This window comes from Delphinus delphis, chromosome 17 (assembly GCF_949987515.2).
Source record: "Delphinus delphis chromosome 17, mDelDel1.2, whole genome shotgun sequence".
Lineage (NCBI taxonomy): Eukaryota > Metazoa > Chordata > Mammalia > Artiodactyla > Delphinidae > Delphinus > Delphinus delphis.
In genome coordinates this window covers 44,785,065-44,803,741 of record NC_082699.1, presented here as the reverse complement: position 1 = coordinate 44,803,741, position 18,677 = coordinate 44,785,065, and the positions used below count along the sequence as shown (strand labels likewise).

General features: G+C 39.6%; 1 protein-coding gene across 4 annotated transcripts in view; it reads left to right on the top strand.

The window, feature by feature from the left end:
- Positions 1-13,970, top strand: part of ANKRD46 (ankyrin repeat domain 46) — a 37,100-nt gene extending 23,130 nt beyond the window's left edge. For all 4 annotated transcript variants that reach the window (XM_059994990.1, XM_059994991.1, XM_059994992.1 and 1 more), the window contains exons 2-5: positions 2,008-2,108; positions 4,878-5,214; positions 6,387-6,545; positions 11,901-13,970. In XM_059994990.1, the coding sequence (XP_059850973.1) occupies positions 4,904-5,214; positions 6,387-6,545; positions 11,901-12,117 (687 nt within the window). In that variant the 5' untranslated portion in view covers positions 2,008-2,108; positions 4,878-4,903 and the 3' untranslated portion in view covers positions 12,118-13,970. The remainder of the gene's footprint in view (positions 1-2,007; positions 2,109-4,877; positions 5,215-6,386; positions 6,546-11,900) is intronic.
- Positions 13,971-18,677: the final 4,707 nt, after the last annotated feature.

Below are 18,677 nucleotides of genomic sequence, written 5' to 3'. Positions count from 1 at the left end.
GACAGTAGTGGTTTCCAGGGGATGAGGAGAGGTAGGGGCAGGAGGGGAGTAGGTGTGGCTGTAAGAGGGCAAAGATCCTGGTGGGGCTGGAAATATTCTGTATCCTGACAGTATCAATGTCAATATCCTGGTTGTGATATGGTGCTACTGTTGTTTTACTCTGTGTTACCATCAGGGGAAACTGAGTGAAAGGTACACAGGATCTCTCTGTATTGTTTCTTACAACTGAATTTGAATGTACAATTATCTCAAAATAAAAGGTTTAATTTAAAAAATCTTTAGTCCTCTTCACCCTTTGGACAATAGTTAACGTGTCCCGATTTTTATTCATTTCTATTATTTCTTGGGGAATCTATCAATAGCTTTCTAGTGGTTTATTTAGGGTCTTCAGCATTTTCTTGGCAGGTTTCTAGTAATTAGGTCTAATGCATTTATATAGCATTAAGTTTGAAATCACATAAATTTGTAATTTGATCGTTTATTTTCTTATGTGACCTTGTCATATCAAAAGAAACTGGCAGAAAATGGTCTTTCTTATGGATTTAAGGAAACATTAGGATTACTTTGGGGGCACATAACTATATAATCGATAATTCTATCTCCAAATAAACAGCTACACTTGTCCTTTTCATAATATAAATCCTACTATCTTCAGAATAACCCCTGTACCATTTTAACATTGAAAAAGCCACATCTTAAATTAATATATTAGACTTTAGTCATGAAGACTCAGCTCTAGTGGGCAGGACATAAAAGGAAAATAGTAGGCTTGGGTGAACGCAGACTATTTGTTCAGTGAAATCAATTAAGTGGCTCAGTGATAATGAAATCTGTCTAAACTGGTATTACAGACTTGCAGAAATATAAGGGAACAGTTGAAGAGGGTTGGATGTTTTGCATATTATCATGTCATCTTGATATTTGCTGAACTGTTGTGGGACTGGTCCTCACATGTAGTTTGTCTTCACTTCCAACCTCACACTGATAGCCCTTATGATACAACCCGACTTACGTATGGTAAATGGAGCTTTATAAAATGCCATTGATTATTCCCTATAAGTTTATTTAAAGGGACTTGATGACAGCGTAAATGACTAGTAAAAGTCATGAATTTCAGCTGGAACTATAAATTTGGGATTTAGACTTTATATCCCAAATTTACCACTTAGCATATTATCTGGAACATTTTGGGCACACAGTAAATGTTTGCCTAACAAATTACTATTGATTTTTTGTGGTCCATGCTGCCTGTCCGTGACCCCCTTGCTTCCACATTTCCTCAAGAAAAGAGTGCAGTGGAACTGATGGGGGACTCTTCAAATGTCTGTCAGTGCCCTAAGGGGAAACCTGAGGGGGGTCCCAGTGAAAGTGTGAGTGTGGGGCTGCACCGAGATGCAGGAGGGGTGGGGTCAGGCATGTGGAAAAGACTGCAGATAGATTTGAGCCAGTTTTCTTTCACACTGAAAAGAAAAGGTAGTTGGACAATCTCAGGAGGAGATTTAAGTACCAGTATTCAAGACAGATTAGACATTTTTTTTCTTAAATGTACCTGTTTGGTTTAAACACAAGTATTGGTTGTTTTTAATTTTTTCCCCCACTGCAAATAGCATTTTATTTCTAAAATTGCTTTAGTGGGCTAACCTGAGATGTAGCCACCATTTATAATGGGAAAAATATGCATTCCAAATTCTGGTAAGTTAGAGTGAATTTTCAGAGCGCAGTTTCTCCTCTATTGATGGTAACATAATCTGACTCTCTTTCTTTCATCTTTCTGACCGTGCTTTCTCGTTAGTGGGCAACAGAGCTTCTCCTTATTAAGCCCTTCTTTCCTCCTTTTCACCACTTTATTACTCGTCATTGACTTTAGTAGCCTCATAAGTTGATGCCTTACCCATAGATTTTCTGGAAAATATCTACAGGTCCCTGTACCTTGCCTGTGTTTAGTAGAATAGCAAGTCCTTTTTCACACCACATCTTTGTTATAACTGAATTTTCTATTTATTATAGATCCTTGCTTGCACATTTCTGGATAGTCTGTTGAACCTTCTTAAGAATTCAGAGAAACTGCCGTGGGACCACGGAGAGAAAGATCTAATCTTAAGGCTTACGTGAGTATTTTCTACTGTGGACTTCCTCACAACATGTGAAAGCTTCAGTGAACTGTGGCCTTGCTTTGGGGCAGATTCAGTTCTATAGTCAAGATGAAAAATGTTATCTATCATTGGGCTTATTAAATTTGGAGGTTAGTAGCTTCTCAAGGGCACAAAGAAATCACAGAATAAACCATGCTTATTCTCACTTAAAAAATAGACAAGAAAGACTTGTCCTTTTTACTGAGCTGATGTTCGAAAGAATCCCAGTCTGCAAACCACAAGAATTCTTAACTGTTTGAACCAAAAATACCAAGTAGATTGTTTTTCATTATCTATACTTAGAGAATTTAACCGAAACACGGTACCTCGTGAAAAGCACTTGATATGTGGTATTTTAATTTTTTAAAAGCTTGTGATACCTCTGTCTTTTTTATGATCCAATCCAATGACTACTGTAGGGGAAAATAGGGAGATTACCTTGAAAGAGAATTCTTGACTGTTTTTTTGAGAAACATCTTCCCATTCGGTTAATTTCTTTAAAAAGCATTATATAGTATCATAATCTGAGGTTTATCTTATCTTGATCCCTGTAATTCTTAATCATAAACATATTTTCCCGTTATTTAGAATTATCCTTAACAGCTCCTTCTCACCCTTTATATCCAACAGGTCATTGAGTTGTGTTCATTCTATCTAGTGTATCCCTCTCCAGTATGCCCCCTTCTCTCTGCCACTGCCTTAGATCAGGCTATCATCATTTCTTGCCTGGATCTCTACAATGACACCAATTGATCTCCCTGTCTCCAATCTTGACCCCCTCCAAACTAACCTCTCTGTATTGCCAGAAAGTCATCTTTCTGAAAGACTAATATACTAAGACCATGCCATTTCCTTGACTTAAAATCCTTCAATGACTCCTTATTAAAATTCAGGTATAATAAATCTTACTATGGACTTGTTAGGAAGATTAAACAAAATTCATTAAGACCCCTTAATGCAGTGCCTGGCTCGGAACAGGCTCTCAGTCTGTGTTAATGTTTCCCCCTTGCACGCATGGCAGCAGCAGAGCTTAAGGTGGCCCAGGAATAGAGGGACAGTGGCTCTGCTGGAAACCAGGCCAAAAGGAGTGGGGGCCAAGAATCTCACCGAACTCCAGAGCCAGGCTTTCCTAAATCCCTGGGAGGTTAGGCACAATAGATTGATCTAGCATCCAGTTCCATCTGTGTTCCAGGAAGACTTTGCCTGATAAATTATAAGCCAAGCTCATCTGTGACTAAGCTTTTTTAACCTTAGAGTAAGGGAGCCATCTTAACAAACACATCGGTCTCTGCCTTTGTGTTTTCTTGTTTGGGTTTGTTTTCTCTTTAACTTCTTAGTAAAGTTTCTTTTGTCAGGCTTTAACTTTTTCTTAAATGAACCAAGGAAGGGACAATTGCAGGTGGGGTGGAGACACACCCACACACGCACGCATGCACGCGCACGCACGCATGCACTGAGAGACCAAGAAATTGCTGAGGGCAGGGAAGTATCAATGAAGGATGTGTGGAAACACCTACTGGTGAACCGAGGCTACTCAGATGGGTGAAGTATTAGCATGGACACAGCTGGGATAGCTGCCTTTGTCCTGCCTCTGCATCCCCACAGAGACCTGTTTTTCCTCATCTCTCCATCTTCAGACAGGGGGAGTTTGGCAAAATCAGATATTTAGATAACCACAGAACAAAACAGAATAGGATCAATACTGTAAAAAGGACAGAATTCTTAATTTCATGATACTTCCAGTTTTTAAATTTAGTTTGTTGCCTTCCTTAGCTTTTCTCTTTCTATGAAAAATTTGAAGTTTGTGCTCTAAACACATTTAGCAGGTCCTTATTGAGTGTGAATTAAGTTATTGTTTTTTTCATGCTGATTTAGTTAACTTTTGAGCTGATAATTCTGTTTTACCATATAGAATATCTCAAATACAATAAAAAGCAAATATATGAAAGAGAATTACTTTGTTTTAAATAAGAATCTCTACCAGTAGTAGCGTTTGTGTGTGTGTATGTGCGTGTATAGGTAGTTTTATGAAGTTTAAGGAACATACTGTCTTTGTCTTCTGATGATGTAATAAACTTAAATCTAAGCACTTCTATCTTTTTTTTTTTTTTTTTTTTTTTTTTTGCTGTACGCGGGCCTCTCACTGTTGTGGCCTCTCCTGTTGCGGAGCACAGGCTCTGGACGCGCAGGCTCAGCAGCCATGGCTCACGGGCCCAGCCGCTCCGTGGCATGTGGGATCTTCCCGGACCAGGCCATGAACCCATGTCCCCTGCATCTGCAGGCGGACTCTCAACCACTGCGCCACCAGGGAAGCCCTAAGCACTTATATTTTGCTTCACTTTAAAAATATCTCAATCCAGGGACTTCCCTGGCCGTCCAGTGGTTAAGACTCCATGCTTCCGATGCAGGGGATGCAGGTTTGATCCCTGGTTGGGGAACTAAGACCCACGTGCCGTGTGGTGCGGCCAAAAAAAAAAATCTCAGTCTTTTTATATGATGAAAAGTGAAATATGGCTTTATGGTAATTTAATTGCAATTTTGATTCAACAGATATGAAAAAAATGAGACATTTTAATGGAAAATAAAATATAATAATTGATAACTCTGTTGTTGTTTCTGTTTGGTGAGGTAATTTATTAGAGGCAGGAGGCCAAGAAGAAAAAGAAATAGCGCTTTTCTAAATGACTTCATTGTCTTGAGTTAGTTGGCTTCTCTGAATCTTGTTCACCTCATATTTCATTACAGGCACATTCCGTCACCACATCTGAACAATGTCCTACGTTTTTGTGAATGATTCTTCTCAGACTAATGTGCCCCTGCTACAAGCCTGTATTGATGGAGACTTTAACTACTCCAAGAGGCTTTTGGAAAGTGGCTTTGACCCAAATATTCGTGACACCAGGGGCAGAACAGGCCTTCACCTCGCAGCAGCCCGAGGGAATGTAGACATCTGCCAGTTATTACATAAATTTGGTGCTGATCTCCTGGCCACAGATTATCAGGGAAACACAGCTCTTCATCTCTGTGGCCACGTGGATACTATTCAATTCTTAGTTTCCAATGGACTCAAAATTGATATTTGGTAAGTTCTGTGGTTTTTGAAGTCGTGTCACTTCTTCCCATTAGTCTGTCAACCAATGATCTAATCTTGGAGTCCATTGATTTTGTTTCCTCACTGATTGAGCACAGCAAGTTCAGAAGGGTATTGAGGACAATGAGTAAGGGAACAAGAGGCTGACTTCTAGATTTATGCTGAAGCAGTGTATGTTTTTCTATGAAGATAGTGGCTAGGTTCTGCTACTAATTAATTGTGTATTGTAAGACAAGGGCACTTGTCAACAATCTGTTGCAGCCTGGGCACTGCACATACTGTGTTTAGCTCATTTAATCCTCAGAATGAATAACTCTTAAGGTAGGTATTCATTTTATAGATGAAATAATTGAGACAAGCATTCTGAGTTAAATGACTTAACAAAGGTCACACAGCTGGAACCTGAACCTAGTTCCACCTGATTCCAAAGCTTGTTTGCCTTCTGTCATATAATATACCATGCTAGCTTCATAATCTCTCTGGGGCGCTCACAGTCCTTTTGATACTGAACAATTTGAAGAAGTAGTGGTTTTTTTGGTTTGTTTTAGTGATTCCATCTCTTGAGTGGGAAAGATCAGGCCACTTTAAAAAGTGACCTTGACCTTTAAGCCACAGTTTCATGTTGCCCTAATTTATTGGTGCTCTAGTGTCCCTAAATTTGAATAAGACAGTAAATGGTTCTGCTGCTACAGAACAAGATGTGGTGGGAATTAACTATAGGATTCAGTGTTACTTGGGCTCTCTCCTGTTGTTAAATAGCTAGGTGAACCAAAGCAGCTTATTTGATTGCTTTTGAGCGTGGGTGGTTTTTTTTGTTGTTTGTTTAATTCTTAGACATTTAAAAAATATATATACCCTTCTCATGAAATATATAAATGTCAGATAAGGGTGAATCTAGAATTTTCCAATTAATTTCTAGGAAGATGCCCTCCTTTTCTTTTATTTATTCTCATTTATCTACTCTTGCCTGTATATATTTTTTTTCCTTTTTCTCTAAAAGGAAAAAAAAAAAGGTTAACTCAAAATTCAGGTTCCACCTCAACCGCTGGTTCTGCTCTGGGTTTTAATTTCGAGTTAATGGGACCCATGCCTTCCTCACTGAGATCTACACAAATGGCTACTAACAGTATAATATAACCTCTTTATTTTTATGAACTTTTTAGCAATCATCAAGGTGCTACACCCCTGGTTCTGGCAAAGCGCAGGGGAGTGAATAAAGATGTCATCCGATTGCTGGAATCTTTGGAAGAGCAGGAGGTAAAAGGATTTAACAGAGGAACTCACTCAAAACTGGAGACTATGCAGACAGCTGAGAGTGAAAGGTACTTTGATACTTTCAAGTAAAGGGCTTTGATACTTTCTTTGAACTTATATTAGTCCTTATGGCTCCAGATTACAATTGAAAAGCTATTAACGGAAAGTACTGTGTGCCCACATGCACAGAATGTTCTGTTAGCCACTGGGCAAGGGCAGCCTGCTGTATTGGTAGTACAAGTGAAAAGAGCTGAATAAGAGGGAGGGAAACAGGAGTCTGAGAATTTAAGTACAGATCACAAAAAGAATGGAATTTTGAAAAAGGAGGAGAAAGATAAGTCAGGACAAGAACTTGGACAGTATTAGAAAAGACCAAAAAGCTACCTTTCAAAGGTAGGGAATTAAAGTGCTGAGGAAAAGTAAAACAGGAGGAGAGTAAGACAAGACTTAACACATACACAGTTCAGTGATGTGAAAGTGACTTTTACATGAGACGGAACAAATGAAATTTGGGCTCCTGTAAGTAATTGAAGCTAAGATGTAGTGACTGACAGGGTCTCAAATATCTCATCATTTCTCATCTAGAAGCAGTTTAGAACATAGTTCAGGGACCTCTGGAAAGGTGACCAGGCATCTTTTCTCTGGCATCACGGGCTCAACAGGTAAAGTCTCTAGGCCAGACTTAGTTGTACTAGCATGTAGTTTGGTTGACCGCCATGGAGTTTAAGCTTTCCAGGTATTACAGGGGAGGAAGGATGATGAGCTTTATAGTCTCCTCCCACAATTTTCAGTGGACTAGGGCCCTCAGTAGCTATTGACCCAGTAGCAGATTGACCAAGACTTGGAATTAGGAGCATATGGTCCACTTAGACTGTTGGGATCATTGTTTCTGTGAGTTCCAGATGAAATCCTCTGTTTTTCATAGTTCACCCTTAATTTGATTCTTCTGTGCCCGTGACTCCTTTCCTCCCTCTTCGTGGACTGCCTGGTGTACTCCTTGGGGACCATTAATTCTACTCTCAAGTTTAGGATTATTTTGTTTGTTACAAATACTTATTATTGTCCAAAGAAATTAAACAGTTTTACTTCTAGAACAGTGCATGCTCCTTATGAGTTATCACTGAAGACTGGCAGGTACATAAAATAAGAAGCCAGAGGTGCATTGCAAGCCCTTCTTTCACCTGTGTGCTCTGGATTGGCAGTCAAGATGCTATAAGCAATTCAATAACATTGAGTTATCTGTTTTTTATTAAAGATCATGTTCTTGCAAAATAACTTAAAATTTATTTTCAAAACTACTTTAAGCTTCTTTACTGTGAAAAATGTCCGAGAATGTGCATTTTCTTGGTATATATTCAGGACGTTGCTTGGTATATTTTGTTAATAGCCAATTTCTTGGCATCTCTTTAGTAGAAATATACTTTATTTTGCCTCAGTTGTGATTATTTATTAACTAAGAAGTGATTAGTCATTTGAGCAATGCAATATGAAGTATTTATTCCTACTTCTTTCACGTACCTGCCATTGCACTTCAGCATGAGAATTTGCATTATTTACGGCATTATGTAAAGCCTGTTCTTTGAAAATTGAATTAGTAATACTTGTACTACCTAGTTGTCCTATCTTACTCCTGCCCTTCAGTGTCATGGTAGGAAGGTGTGGTTGAAGCTTAAATTAAAAAGCTTAAAGCAGCATCATTGGTTATTAGGGAAAATGCAGATCAAAACCACAGTGAAATACCACTTTATACCCAATAGGATGGCTACAATCAAAAAGATGGACAACAACAAGTACTGGCAATGATGTGAAAAAATTCGAGCCGTCATACATTGCTGGTGGGAATGTAAAATAGCATAGCTGCTGTGGAAGACAGTCTGGCAGCTCCTCAAAAAGTTACACAGAATTACCATACGACCCAACAACTCTACTTTTAGGTATACACCCAAGAAAATTGAAAACACATGTCACACAAAAACTTGTACATGAATTTCATAGAAGCATTATTTATAATAACCAAAAGGTGGAAACCACCCAAAAGTCCATCGATGATGAGTGGATAAACAAACTGTCATCTATCCATCTAGTGAAACATTATTCCACCATAAAAAGGAATGTAATACTGATATGTGCTACAACGTGGATGAGCTTTGAAAACATGCTACATGAGAGAAGCCAGGCACAAAAGGCCAAATATCATATGATTCCATTTATATGAAGTGTCCATAATCAGCAAATAGAAAGTAGTGGTTGCCAGGAGCAGGGGAAGGGGCAGTGGGAAGTGGCTGCTGAAGGTACAGAGTTTATTATAGAGGCGACCAAATGTTCTAAAATTAGATAGTGGAGATGGTTCTACAACTTTGCGAATTTACTAAAAACCACTGAATCATCTACTTTAATTTTTAAAGTTTTACTTGTTGCTGTGTGCAGGCTTTCTCTAGTTGCAGCGAGCAGGGGCTACTCTTCATTGTGGCGCGTGGGCTTCTCATCATGGTGGCTTCTCTTGTTGCGGAGCATGGGCTTGAGGCACACGGGCTTCAGTAGTTGCAGCATGCGGGCTCAGTAGTTGTGGCACGTGGGCCCTAGAGCAAGTGGGCTTCAGTAGTTGCAGCACACGGGCTCAGTAATTGTGGCGCGTGGGCTCTAGGGCACGTGGGCTCTAGGGCGCACTGGCTTTAGTAGTTGTGACGTGTGGGCTCAGAAGTTGTGGCTTGCGGGCTCTAGAGCACAGGCTCAGTAGTTGTGGCGCATGGGCTTAGTTGCTCCGCAGCATATGGGATCTTCCCGGACCAGGGATGGAAACTGTGTCCCCTGCATTAGCAGGTAGATTCTTAACCACTGCACCATCAGGGAAGCCCCTGAATCACATACTTTAAAAAGATGAATTTTATAGTACATGAATTACATCAATTTAAAAAAAGTGAGGGAGGGACTTCCCTGGTGGCACAGTGGATATGACTCCATGCTTCCAGTGCAGGGGGCCTGGGTTTGATCCCTGGTTAAAGAACCAGATCCCACATGCATGCTGCAACTAAGAGTTTGCATGCCACAACTAAGGAGCCCATGTGCTGCAACTATGGAGCTGGTGAGCTGCAACTAAGGAGCCTGTGAGCCACAACTAAGGAGCCCGCCTGCCACAACTAAGACCCTGTGCAACCAAATAAATAAATATTTTTTAAAAAATAAAGTGGGGAAAAGTTTAAAGGGATTGGGTAGTACATGGCATTGTGGCATAGCTGTGTAATGATTAGCCTTTTCTAGAACAGGAGATAAAGCAAGATTTTGAATGTGTTTAGTATTTTCCAGTCCCCTTATGATTCCCTGAAACATAGCATAACTTCTTAAGGGCCTATCAGTCAAGTTGATGAAAAACATTTCCCCACACCCCCTTATATCCTAAGTTTAATTTAGTTCCTTTTTACTCTGTAGGTATGGGATGACAGAGACAGTGTAGGTGACACATGTACAAAAACGATTACACACGCACACACAGACCATCATGCTAGAATCAGGTATTTCCTAGACAGTAGAAAACATTTCATTGGATCAGGTTGCTATAGACAGTTCTGATTGGCAAAACTTCATGGGCTCCTAGAGAACGTGCAACTGAATTCTCATTTTACAGGTCCCTACCCCACCCGCCACTATCCAGAAGTAGAGTGTTCCTAGGAAACCTTTCCTTAAGCCGAGATGGCATAAAGCAATTGCCTTAGGACTCATCTTACTAATGGATGCACAAAATAAATCGAGATAAAGCACAGATGCTCACAGACACAGTTCAAAGATATTGCAGCTGGATGCTGAGATGCTGAGTGTAGTTCCTGGGGAAGGAGCTTGGTGGTGCCACTCTTCCTGCAAAATAAACATTAAACACTTTTTGCTTTTCGCCTTTTTTCGTATAAAAGCAAAAATCCTCTTGGAATTACTTTCAGTTAGCAAATACTGGTAGTATTGTAGATGTTTCTTAAAAGTGAGGAGGCATAAAGCAAACTTGCAAAAAATGGGGGATACCTGTATATCTAACACTTTTAAGTATGAGAGCATGTTGACTCAGACGTAGTCAATAAATTTCATGTAAGTCAAAATTAACCTCTCCTGAACTTCTTAAAGTTCTAATCTTATTTTTGAACTTGCTTGAGTTTTCTTTAAATTTTTGTGTTGTTGTAGATTCCCATTGAAAATGTCTTCTCCTATTCAGAAGATAAATATAAAAAAAAGTTTGGATGTCAAACAGATTGGCCCATTAAGAAATCACCTGCCCATGATTAGAGAAGACTCTAAATGCCAGTAAACGCTGAAGTGCCTTTGTTTAACAGTGTCAAGAAGTAAAATAAAGTTGTAGTTACCAAAAAAAAAAACTGTCAATTTTGCATGATGAACCAGGCTCTTAAGACATTGTTTTGTGCTGTTTCCATTGTTCTGCCCCAAGATGGTTGGAAGAATATGAAGAGAAGGAGTTTAGGAAGGATAATAACAGCGGTAGATAGTTGATACCTGTGATTATGGTCATTGTGGCTTTAATCTAAATGATACCCTGTTGTTGGTCCTGCATGTTGTGACGTAATTGTGGGTGCTAATCCCTTAGAGCTTCAAATTCATCACTGTGCAGGCTTCCAAATACCAATGTCAGATATACTCTATTTGTAGTGGTCATATTTCTTGCTTATATAGTTACAAAAACCTGAATCAGTGTTTTTATGGTATTTGTGCTACCTTATTTTCAACTAGACTCAGCCTTTATATAGAAGAGAAATAAACCTATATTATGTTATTGTACAAGATGGAACTAAAACCAGTAGGAGGAACCTATTAAGAGGAATTCCTAATGGTTAGCCCTGTCCAAGTGTACAATAGACTGAAGAGTAAGCATCCATTACTAGAGTATTACAGTTTAAAGAAGGAATTCCTTCATTGGTCAGATTATTGAACTAAATTAATAAAAATTCCCTTTTCACTTTAAGATTCACATACTTTATAGAACAGTTTTTTAGACTTGCCCGTCTTTGCTTATTTCCATTAACATGAGTTCTTAAATTTTGAATCATCGTGTTGAATTCTAAATTTCAAATAACCAAAATGTGTTTTGCTTTAGTACCTGGTGGAAACAGCTCATTTGACCTACTTCAAGACTTCTGCTTGGGACGTTTTTATTAGAAAAGGATTTTTAACTGACTCTTCTAGATACTAAACCAAGAAACATAATCATTACTGTTTAGCAGTTTATAGTTAAAGTTAGATTGTCCAGATACCTGCACGTATATAAATCAGTACACAGATGGGTGAGAATATATATATATATGTCAGTTTTCTTCTTGTAAATATTGTATTTTAAGGTTGGTCTTTTCTAAACGATGCAGTTCCTATGGTTTTATGTTTTTGAAATGTGTTGTTTCATGCCCTTTCTTTTCCCTTTGCTTCTCTCACAGTGCCATGGAAAGCCATTCCCTCCTCAATCCCAACCTGCAGCAAGGTGAGGGGGTCCTGTCCAGCTTCCGAACCACGTGGCAGGAGTTTGTAGAGGATCTGGGCTTCTGGAGGGTGTTGCTCTTGATCTTTGTCATTGCTCTGCTGTCTCTTGGCATCGCCTACTATGTGAGTGGGGTGCTACCCTTTGTGGAAAACCAGCCTGAACTGGTGCATTAGAAGAGCCCATGGGAGAGGAGGCAGATGCCAGTGTCCTGGCTTCCGTTGTTTGTTCTCAGTTTCTCAAAGTTTTCTCTTGGTGCAAGGCAGTGAGGGCTCTACATTTTTTCTTTTTGCAGTTTTACACATCGTAATCCTTGTAGAAGAACTAACTACATACTGTAGTCAAGTATACTGTCCTAAAGCTACCTCCACCTCAGCCTGACTTCTTAGGAAAGGCTCTGCGTAGCCTTGTTTGATAAAAACATGGAAGTGACTAAAGAATGAGAGATAGAGGATGAGACTAGGAAATCCTTGCTACAGAAATCTTACCCTAACATAAGAACAACTAAAGTGAAGTGTTTGAAGGTTGTCTTATATGATTAGTTTTCGTTGGTAGTTTTGTTTTTGTTTATTTTTGCAAGAGTTGCTTTTCTCTTTTTATTTACTCTCTCGGGGGAATATCGGGGGCGGGGGCTAGGGGAGAATGAAGCATTCAGCTTAAAACTTGAAGTGCTTTTTTCAAATCCTGTGTAGAGGAAACCAGTATTTTTGGAATGCTTGGTTTGTTTTAATATTTTCAAGTCTAGTCACATACCAAACAGAACTTTTGAAAATGAGCTGTAGTTTCCTCAAAAATGACTGATTTGATCTTATATTTATTTGTTTTTAGGATAATTTTGATTTTTTTCTAAGCTGCTTTGCTTGTTGTTGATATCTGTGACGAATGAACTTGAGAAGTTCATTTTGTTCATTTGTCAATTTCCCCTAGTGTTTATTTCAGAGATATTCTATTCATCAAAAATGCAGTTAGAAAACTTTCTCTACTCAGTAGTTAGCAGGGGAAAATAATTCTGATGTTTAAACGTCACTGTAATTCTGTAATACTATTATTATGGTGAAAAATTCAGTTCTATAAGCTAGCTGTGTTGTCACAATTGTATCATAGTTCATAATTTTTTCATTTTATGTGCAATCCTGTTTAGAGGCCCCGTTAGAATTGTGGTGACAATCCCATACATGTCAGTTGTTCTCTGATGGCAAGAATGGATGGTGTATTTCTGAATTAACAGTGTTGAACTCTATTGTACTAGGTGTTATAAACTCTTTCTGAATGCTAATATTATGTAAATTGAAATATGGCCCCCAAACTGTATTGCAGCTTTTAGCAGTTGTTTGAAGGCCTCTTTTGTTAATGATTCTGCTATGTTTAAGTCATATTCTTGGGTTATTAAAAAAAGGATATGAAGACTTGAGAATTAATTCATTGGGTGTAGTCAGAAGATTATAGTGAAAGAACTAACGGTTTTATTTTTTAGAACATAAGTCATCTAAGCTACCGCTAATTGAATTGTTGCTAGAATTAGAAATTATAATTTAAAGCAGAATTGGTATTTCTGTGATTCTTTTTGCTTCTTAATATTTTCTCTTTTGCATTTATATATCTAGGATTGAGGCATTTTTCTTTCATGTGACTTTATCGTGTCTTAAAGAGCTGTTCTAAAATTCCTGATTTACCTGGCTGCCTCAGGATCAGCTCATAGCATCTTGCTTTTAGGTTAGATACAAACAAAATTAATCATACTTGGTGTAAATTCAGCAAACCGTGGATGTTAGAATGGAGAACACTAGAACTCAAAATCAAAGTATATTCAGATTAAAAGCTTTGGAATTAGCTTTGCTTTTGTTTGTAACTCTAAACAGATGTGCAAAATTGGTTAACATGTATGTAAATATATTGCATTTTTTAAAGATTTATGTTTCCTTTTAAGTGCTGATTTCTTTGTATTCTATTCTCTGCATTCAGTATTCAGTAATACTACCAATAAACGTATTTATAATCTCTTAATCACAATCTGTTTGCTTAGGTATCATTGTTTTTCTTTTAATTTAGGATTTTTTTAAATGGGTTCCAATTGGCTGTTCATAAAAACAAAGTTTTTTTTTCAAACCTGATGTAATAGGTATATCACGTTTCACGTATGTTAGCCTTATAAATGTTCTGACACTAATTTGGGTGAATTGCTTTTGGATTTAAGCGTGATAATAACTACCATGATTAAGCACCTCCCAATTTTATAGGTCAGTTCACGTGCCTCATCTCATTTCATCCTTGTGTTCACCCCACCCCTGCTGTATTTTCCCCATTTTATAAGATGAGGAAACTGATACTAGGAGGTTTAAGTAACTTGTCCAATATCAGACAGCTAGGACATAGTGGAATAGGGATTCCGCATTCAGGCTCTATCCCCAATTATAAGTTTGCTTTTTCCTCCTGCCCTGCTGTCTGTCATGAGTCTGGCAGTGGAACCATCTAGAATCTTGCCTACTGCCATCTCAGCAACACCTGTTACTAAAATTTTCACTCCTGTTTCTAAATACTTATCTTTTCCTTCTCCTATAATGCACCATTTTTCCACATCCTCCCAGGATTACTAACCCTTCATATTGAAGCTCAATCCCTGGCATGTTCAGAAAACCTAACATAGTTAAACGTATCTGACTGCCCACTTCTCTCCCTCTCATTCCTCATCACTTACCGTACTCAGTAAACAGGTACAGTTGACCCTTGAACACTGCAGGGGTTACTAGCAAGTAGGGGCACTGACCACCGCACAGCTGAAAATCAGCGAGTAACTTGACAGGGGGCCCTTGGTATCTATGGTTCTGCGTCTGCAGATTCAGCCAACAGTTGATGATCTTGCAGTACTGCACTACGTATCTTTTTTTAATATTTATTTATTATTTATTTATTTATTTTTGGCTGCGGCTGGGTCTTAATTGCGGCACTCGGGATCTTTGTTGAGGCGTGCAGGATCTTTCATTGTGGCGCGCAGGCCCTTTGTTGTGCTGCACGGGTTCCTCTTCTCTAGCTGTGGCGTACAGGCTCCAGGGCGCGTGGGCTCTGTAGTTTGCAGCATGTGTGCTCTAGTTGAGGCACAGGCTCAGTAGTTGTGACGCATTGGCTGCAGCATGTGTACTCTAGTTGAGGCACAGGCTCAGTAGTTGTGACGCATGGGCTTAGTTGCCCTGCGGCATGTGGGATCTTAATTCCCCGACCAGGGATCAAACCCACATCCCCTGCATTGTAAGGCAGATTCTTTACCACTGGACGACCAGGGAAGTCCCTGTACTACATATTTAACAAAAAAAATCCGGGTATAAGTGGACCCATGCATTTAAAACCCTTGTTCAAGGGTCAACTGAATTTTTCTTTTTTTAAAGCCTGGTGGGATTTTTTTTTTTTTTTTTTTTTGGCTGCGTTGGGTCTTCGTTGCTGCACGCAGGCTTTCTCTAGTTGTGGTGAGCGGGGGCTGCTCTTCGTTGCGGTGCATGGGCTTCTCGTTGTGGTGGCTTCTCGTTGCAGAGCACGGGCAATAGACACGCGGGCTTCCGTAGTTGTGGCTCACGGGCTCTAGAGCGCAGGCTCTGTAGTTGTGGCGCACGGGCTTAGTTGTTCTGCGGCATGTGGGATCTTCCTGGACCAGGGCTCGAACCCATGGCCCCTGCATTGGCAGGCGGATTCTTAACCACTGCGCCACCAGGCAAGTCCTCAACTGAATTTTTTTTTTTTGGTCTTTTTGATGATAAGTTTCATGAGAGCAGGGACTTCGTCTGTGTTTCCTTTCCTATTCACAGTGCACCCTGTAGAACTCTTTGAACACAAAGACTTGGTTTTTTTTACAATAACTGTATTTTTTCTTTTCAGATTTAAACGTGCTTTTCACACGTTTCCTCCAACAGGCTGCATGTGTGAATGTGCTGACCATTCTTCTTCCGCAGTATGCCTGCCACTGGATGGAAGGGCTAGAGTCTTGTACCCCTGGCTTCTTTATGTAAGAGCATGCAGGCTTTCCACTAGTATAGCCTGCCTCACATTTACCACAGGTTTTTTAAAAAAAGCATAGTTGCTCTATTTTACCACATGGTATTAGAAGTCCAGAAACAATAGTCACCTTTTGTTGTTGTTGTTGTTTTATTTTAACCAGACCTCAGTCTTTGACTTGTGAAATTGTTTATGAATGTATCAAAGTGCTTTCAGCTGCAAGAAGCCAAAATTCAAATTCAAAGTGGCTTAAACCATAGGAAATGTATTGACTTATGTAACTGGAAGCCCAGAGGTAGAGTAGACCCCAAGGGTGACATAATCCAAATCTAGCTCAGTTACCCTCTGCTTTTCGCACTGTCCTCCCGTTTGTTGGTTCCATCCTCCAGCTGGATCTGAGATGAGTCCAGAATTTTGAGGCCTGACATGCATTTGTGACCATGTAGAGAAGAAGAAAGAAACCATCTTTCCTCTGGTGTTCTCCCAGGAAGCTTTCCTGCTGAGTCCCCAGCCGACTTCCTCTTGGTTTCATTGGCCGACATTACATCGTGTACCCTATTCTCAAACCAGCCAATGCCGTGCACTGATTTACTAGGCCTAGCTTGATGGATCAGTCATCGGGGAGGGTGGGGTTGGTAGGATTAATGTGATTGGCTTGGACCAATTGTTTTAGAAATGATGGGAGGTGCTTCTGGCAGTAAGTGGGCAGGGCCCGTAGATGTTTTATGTCTTACAGAACATGGGGCAGTTTAGCACAACAAAGAATCATTCCACATCCCACATGATTCTTGAATGTTCTGCTGGTCATCCATATGGATAGTTTGGTTTTTTTTTTTAAGTTTGTTATCCGAGCCTAAACCCTAACTCCATTTTACATTTGAAAGTATTTTTTCATACGGTTTTAATATACCCTGAATTTTCTAAGAATACAACCACAAGATAATTGCGGGGAGATTCTACTCTATTTTGTTCAAAGCTTGACCAGGAATTATACCTCTTCCAAGAAATCTTGTTATTGAAGGCGGTGTTACTGATGATAATTGAGTCCCCCATATAATTCTCTGTGTGGCTACTGATGACGTCACTGTTTCTTCTAGTGTAGCTGTGCCTGGGTCTTCACATATTGAAATGCACACTTTGTTATCAATTACTTTCCCTTTAATTTTCCTTTATATTACATGATTTATATTAAATCATTTTATTTCAGCAGTTGTTACTCACTTTTATCTGGGATGTATACTAGAGCTTCTTTTAGTCATCTTGGTATACCTTTTCCTAGTAGTTTATCTTGGAGGGTACACCAGGAAGTAGCATTTCTCAAAGTTAATAGAACACTGGGGAGAAGAAAAGAAGCCAGCATCTGGTTAAACCTTTTAAAATTGTTCAAGCTGAAACAGTCCCAGCTGTGCTAGATGAAGTAGGACTTTGGGATCAGGCCCATTCCTTTGAGCTCTGAAGTCGATTCAAAACAGTTTTCTAGGGAGGATCTTGGCCTTGCTATGGGTACCTCCTTGGCTTCCCTCAAAGTACAGATAGGCTGGCACTCTGCTCAGCCGCTCATGTGTTCATTCTGTTCATTTTACATCACAAACGGACAGCTCCACGTAAGGCATAGGGGTCTGTGCTCATTAGGCAACAGAGGTTTGGTCACGCTCCAGTTAGATGTCAAGGAATAATACAATCTGGAGTTCTTGTTGCCTAATACTCCTCAAAAACTTAGCTGATAACAGTATTAAGAGAGTATCCCTTGGAAGCTCTTTTAGGTCAGCACTGTCCAAATTTTCTGCAGTGATGGAGATTTTCTGTTTCTGTGCTGTCTGGTGTGGTAGCCACTCATCACTGTGGCTACTCAAATTAACTTAAATTAAATTAGAAATTCAGTTCTTCTTTAGCACAGTTATGTGAGCCTGAAACCCAACTCCATTTTACATTTAACAAAACTAGCCACATTTCTAGTGTTCAGTAGCCACAAGAGGCTGTTGTATTGGACAGCATTTCTGCAGAAACTTCTTTTGGACAGCACTGTTCTCAGATCTGCCTCGGGCTCGTGGGGTCGGGGTAGTGCTAGCTGCGGGACTGTATTAAGGCAGTTTCCACCGCATTTGCTTTTACTGAGCTCTTTGTTATCAAGTGGTAACATTGTACCAGTGCTTATTAACTCACTTAATCCTCAGCAAATTGCTGTTGTATCCCCACCTCACAGGGCAAATGAGGTCACCCTGAGGCAGGTTGGAAAAACGCCCCAGGTCACACAGCTATTAAGTGGCAGAGCTGGGGTTTGAAGTCTGACAGGATAGGACTGGAGTCTCTTCTAACTGTTGCGCTGTGATGCCTCCGTCTGCTTAGTTGTGGTGCCACTATCTTGAAGTACGAATTGTCTCGAGGACTAGCCCAGTGTGTGAACCACTGCATCTATTCTAAGGAAAGTTACTGAGCATGCTGTTGGCACAGCTCTTCAGTATGAAGACCCTGATTGCTTTTTACAACCACAGATAACTGCATTTCTGCTGAGCTTTACTTCCATCTTATGTTCTCTATGAATTATGTAGTTGATCAGGTAGAATCTCTCTTTCACATCAGATGCTGAAAAGCTTAATGCCAGATTTGGGTTCCACCAGAAGCAATTGTAATCCTGGTCATTATGGTGATTTATTAGAACCTCATTCCTGGTTTATTTTATATCTTCATCTTTAGTTTTATTTTCCTATTCTAAATGTTCACTCTGAATTTATGCTATTCTGTATTATTTAAGCCC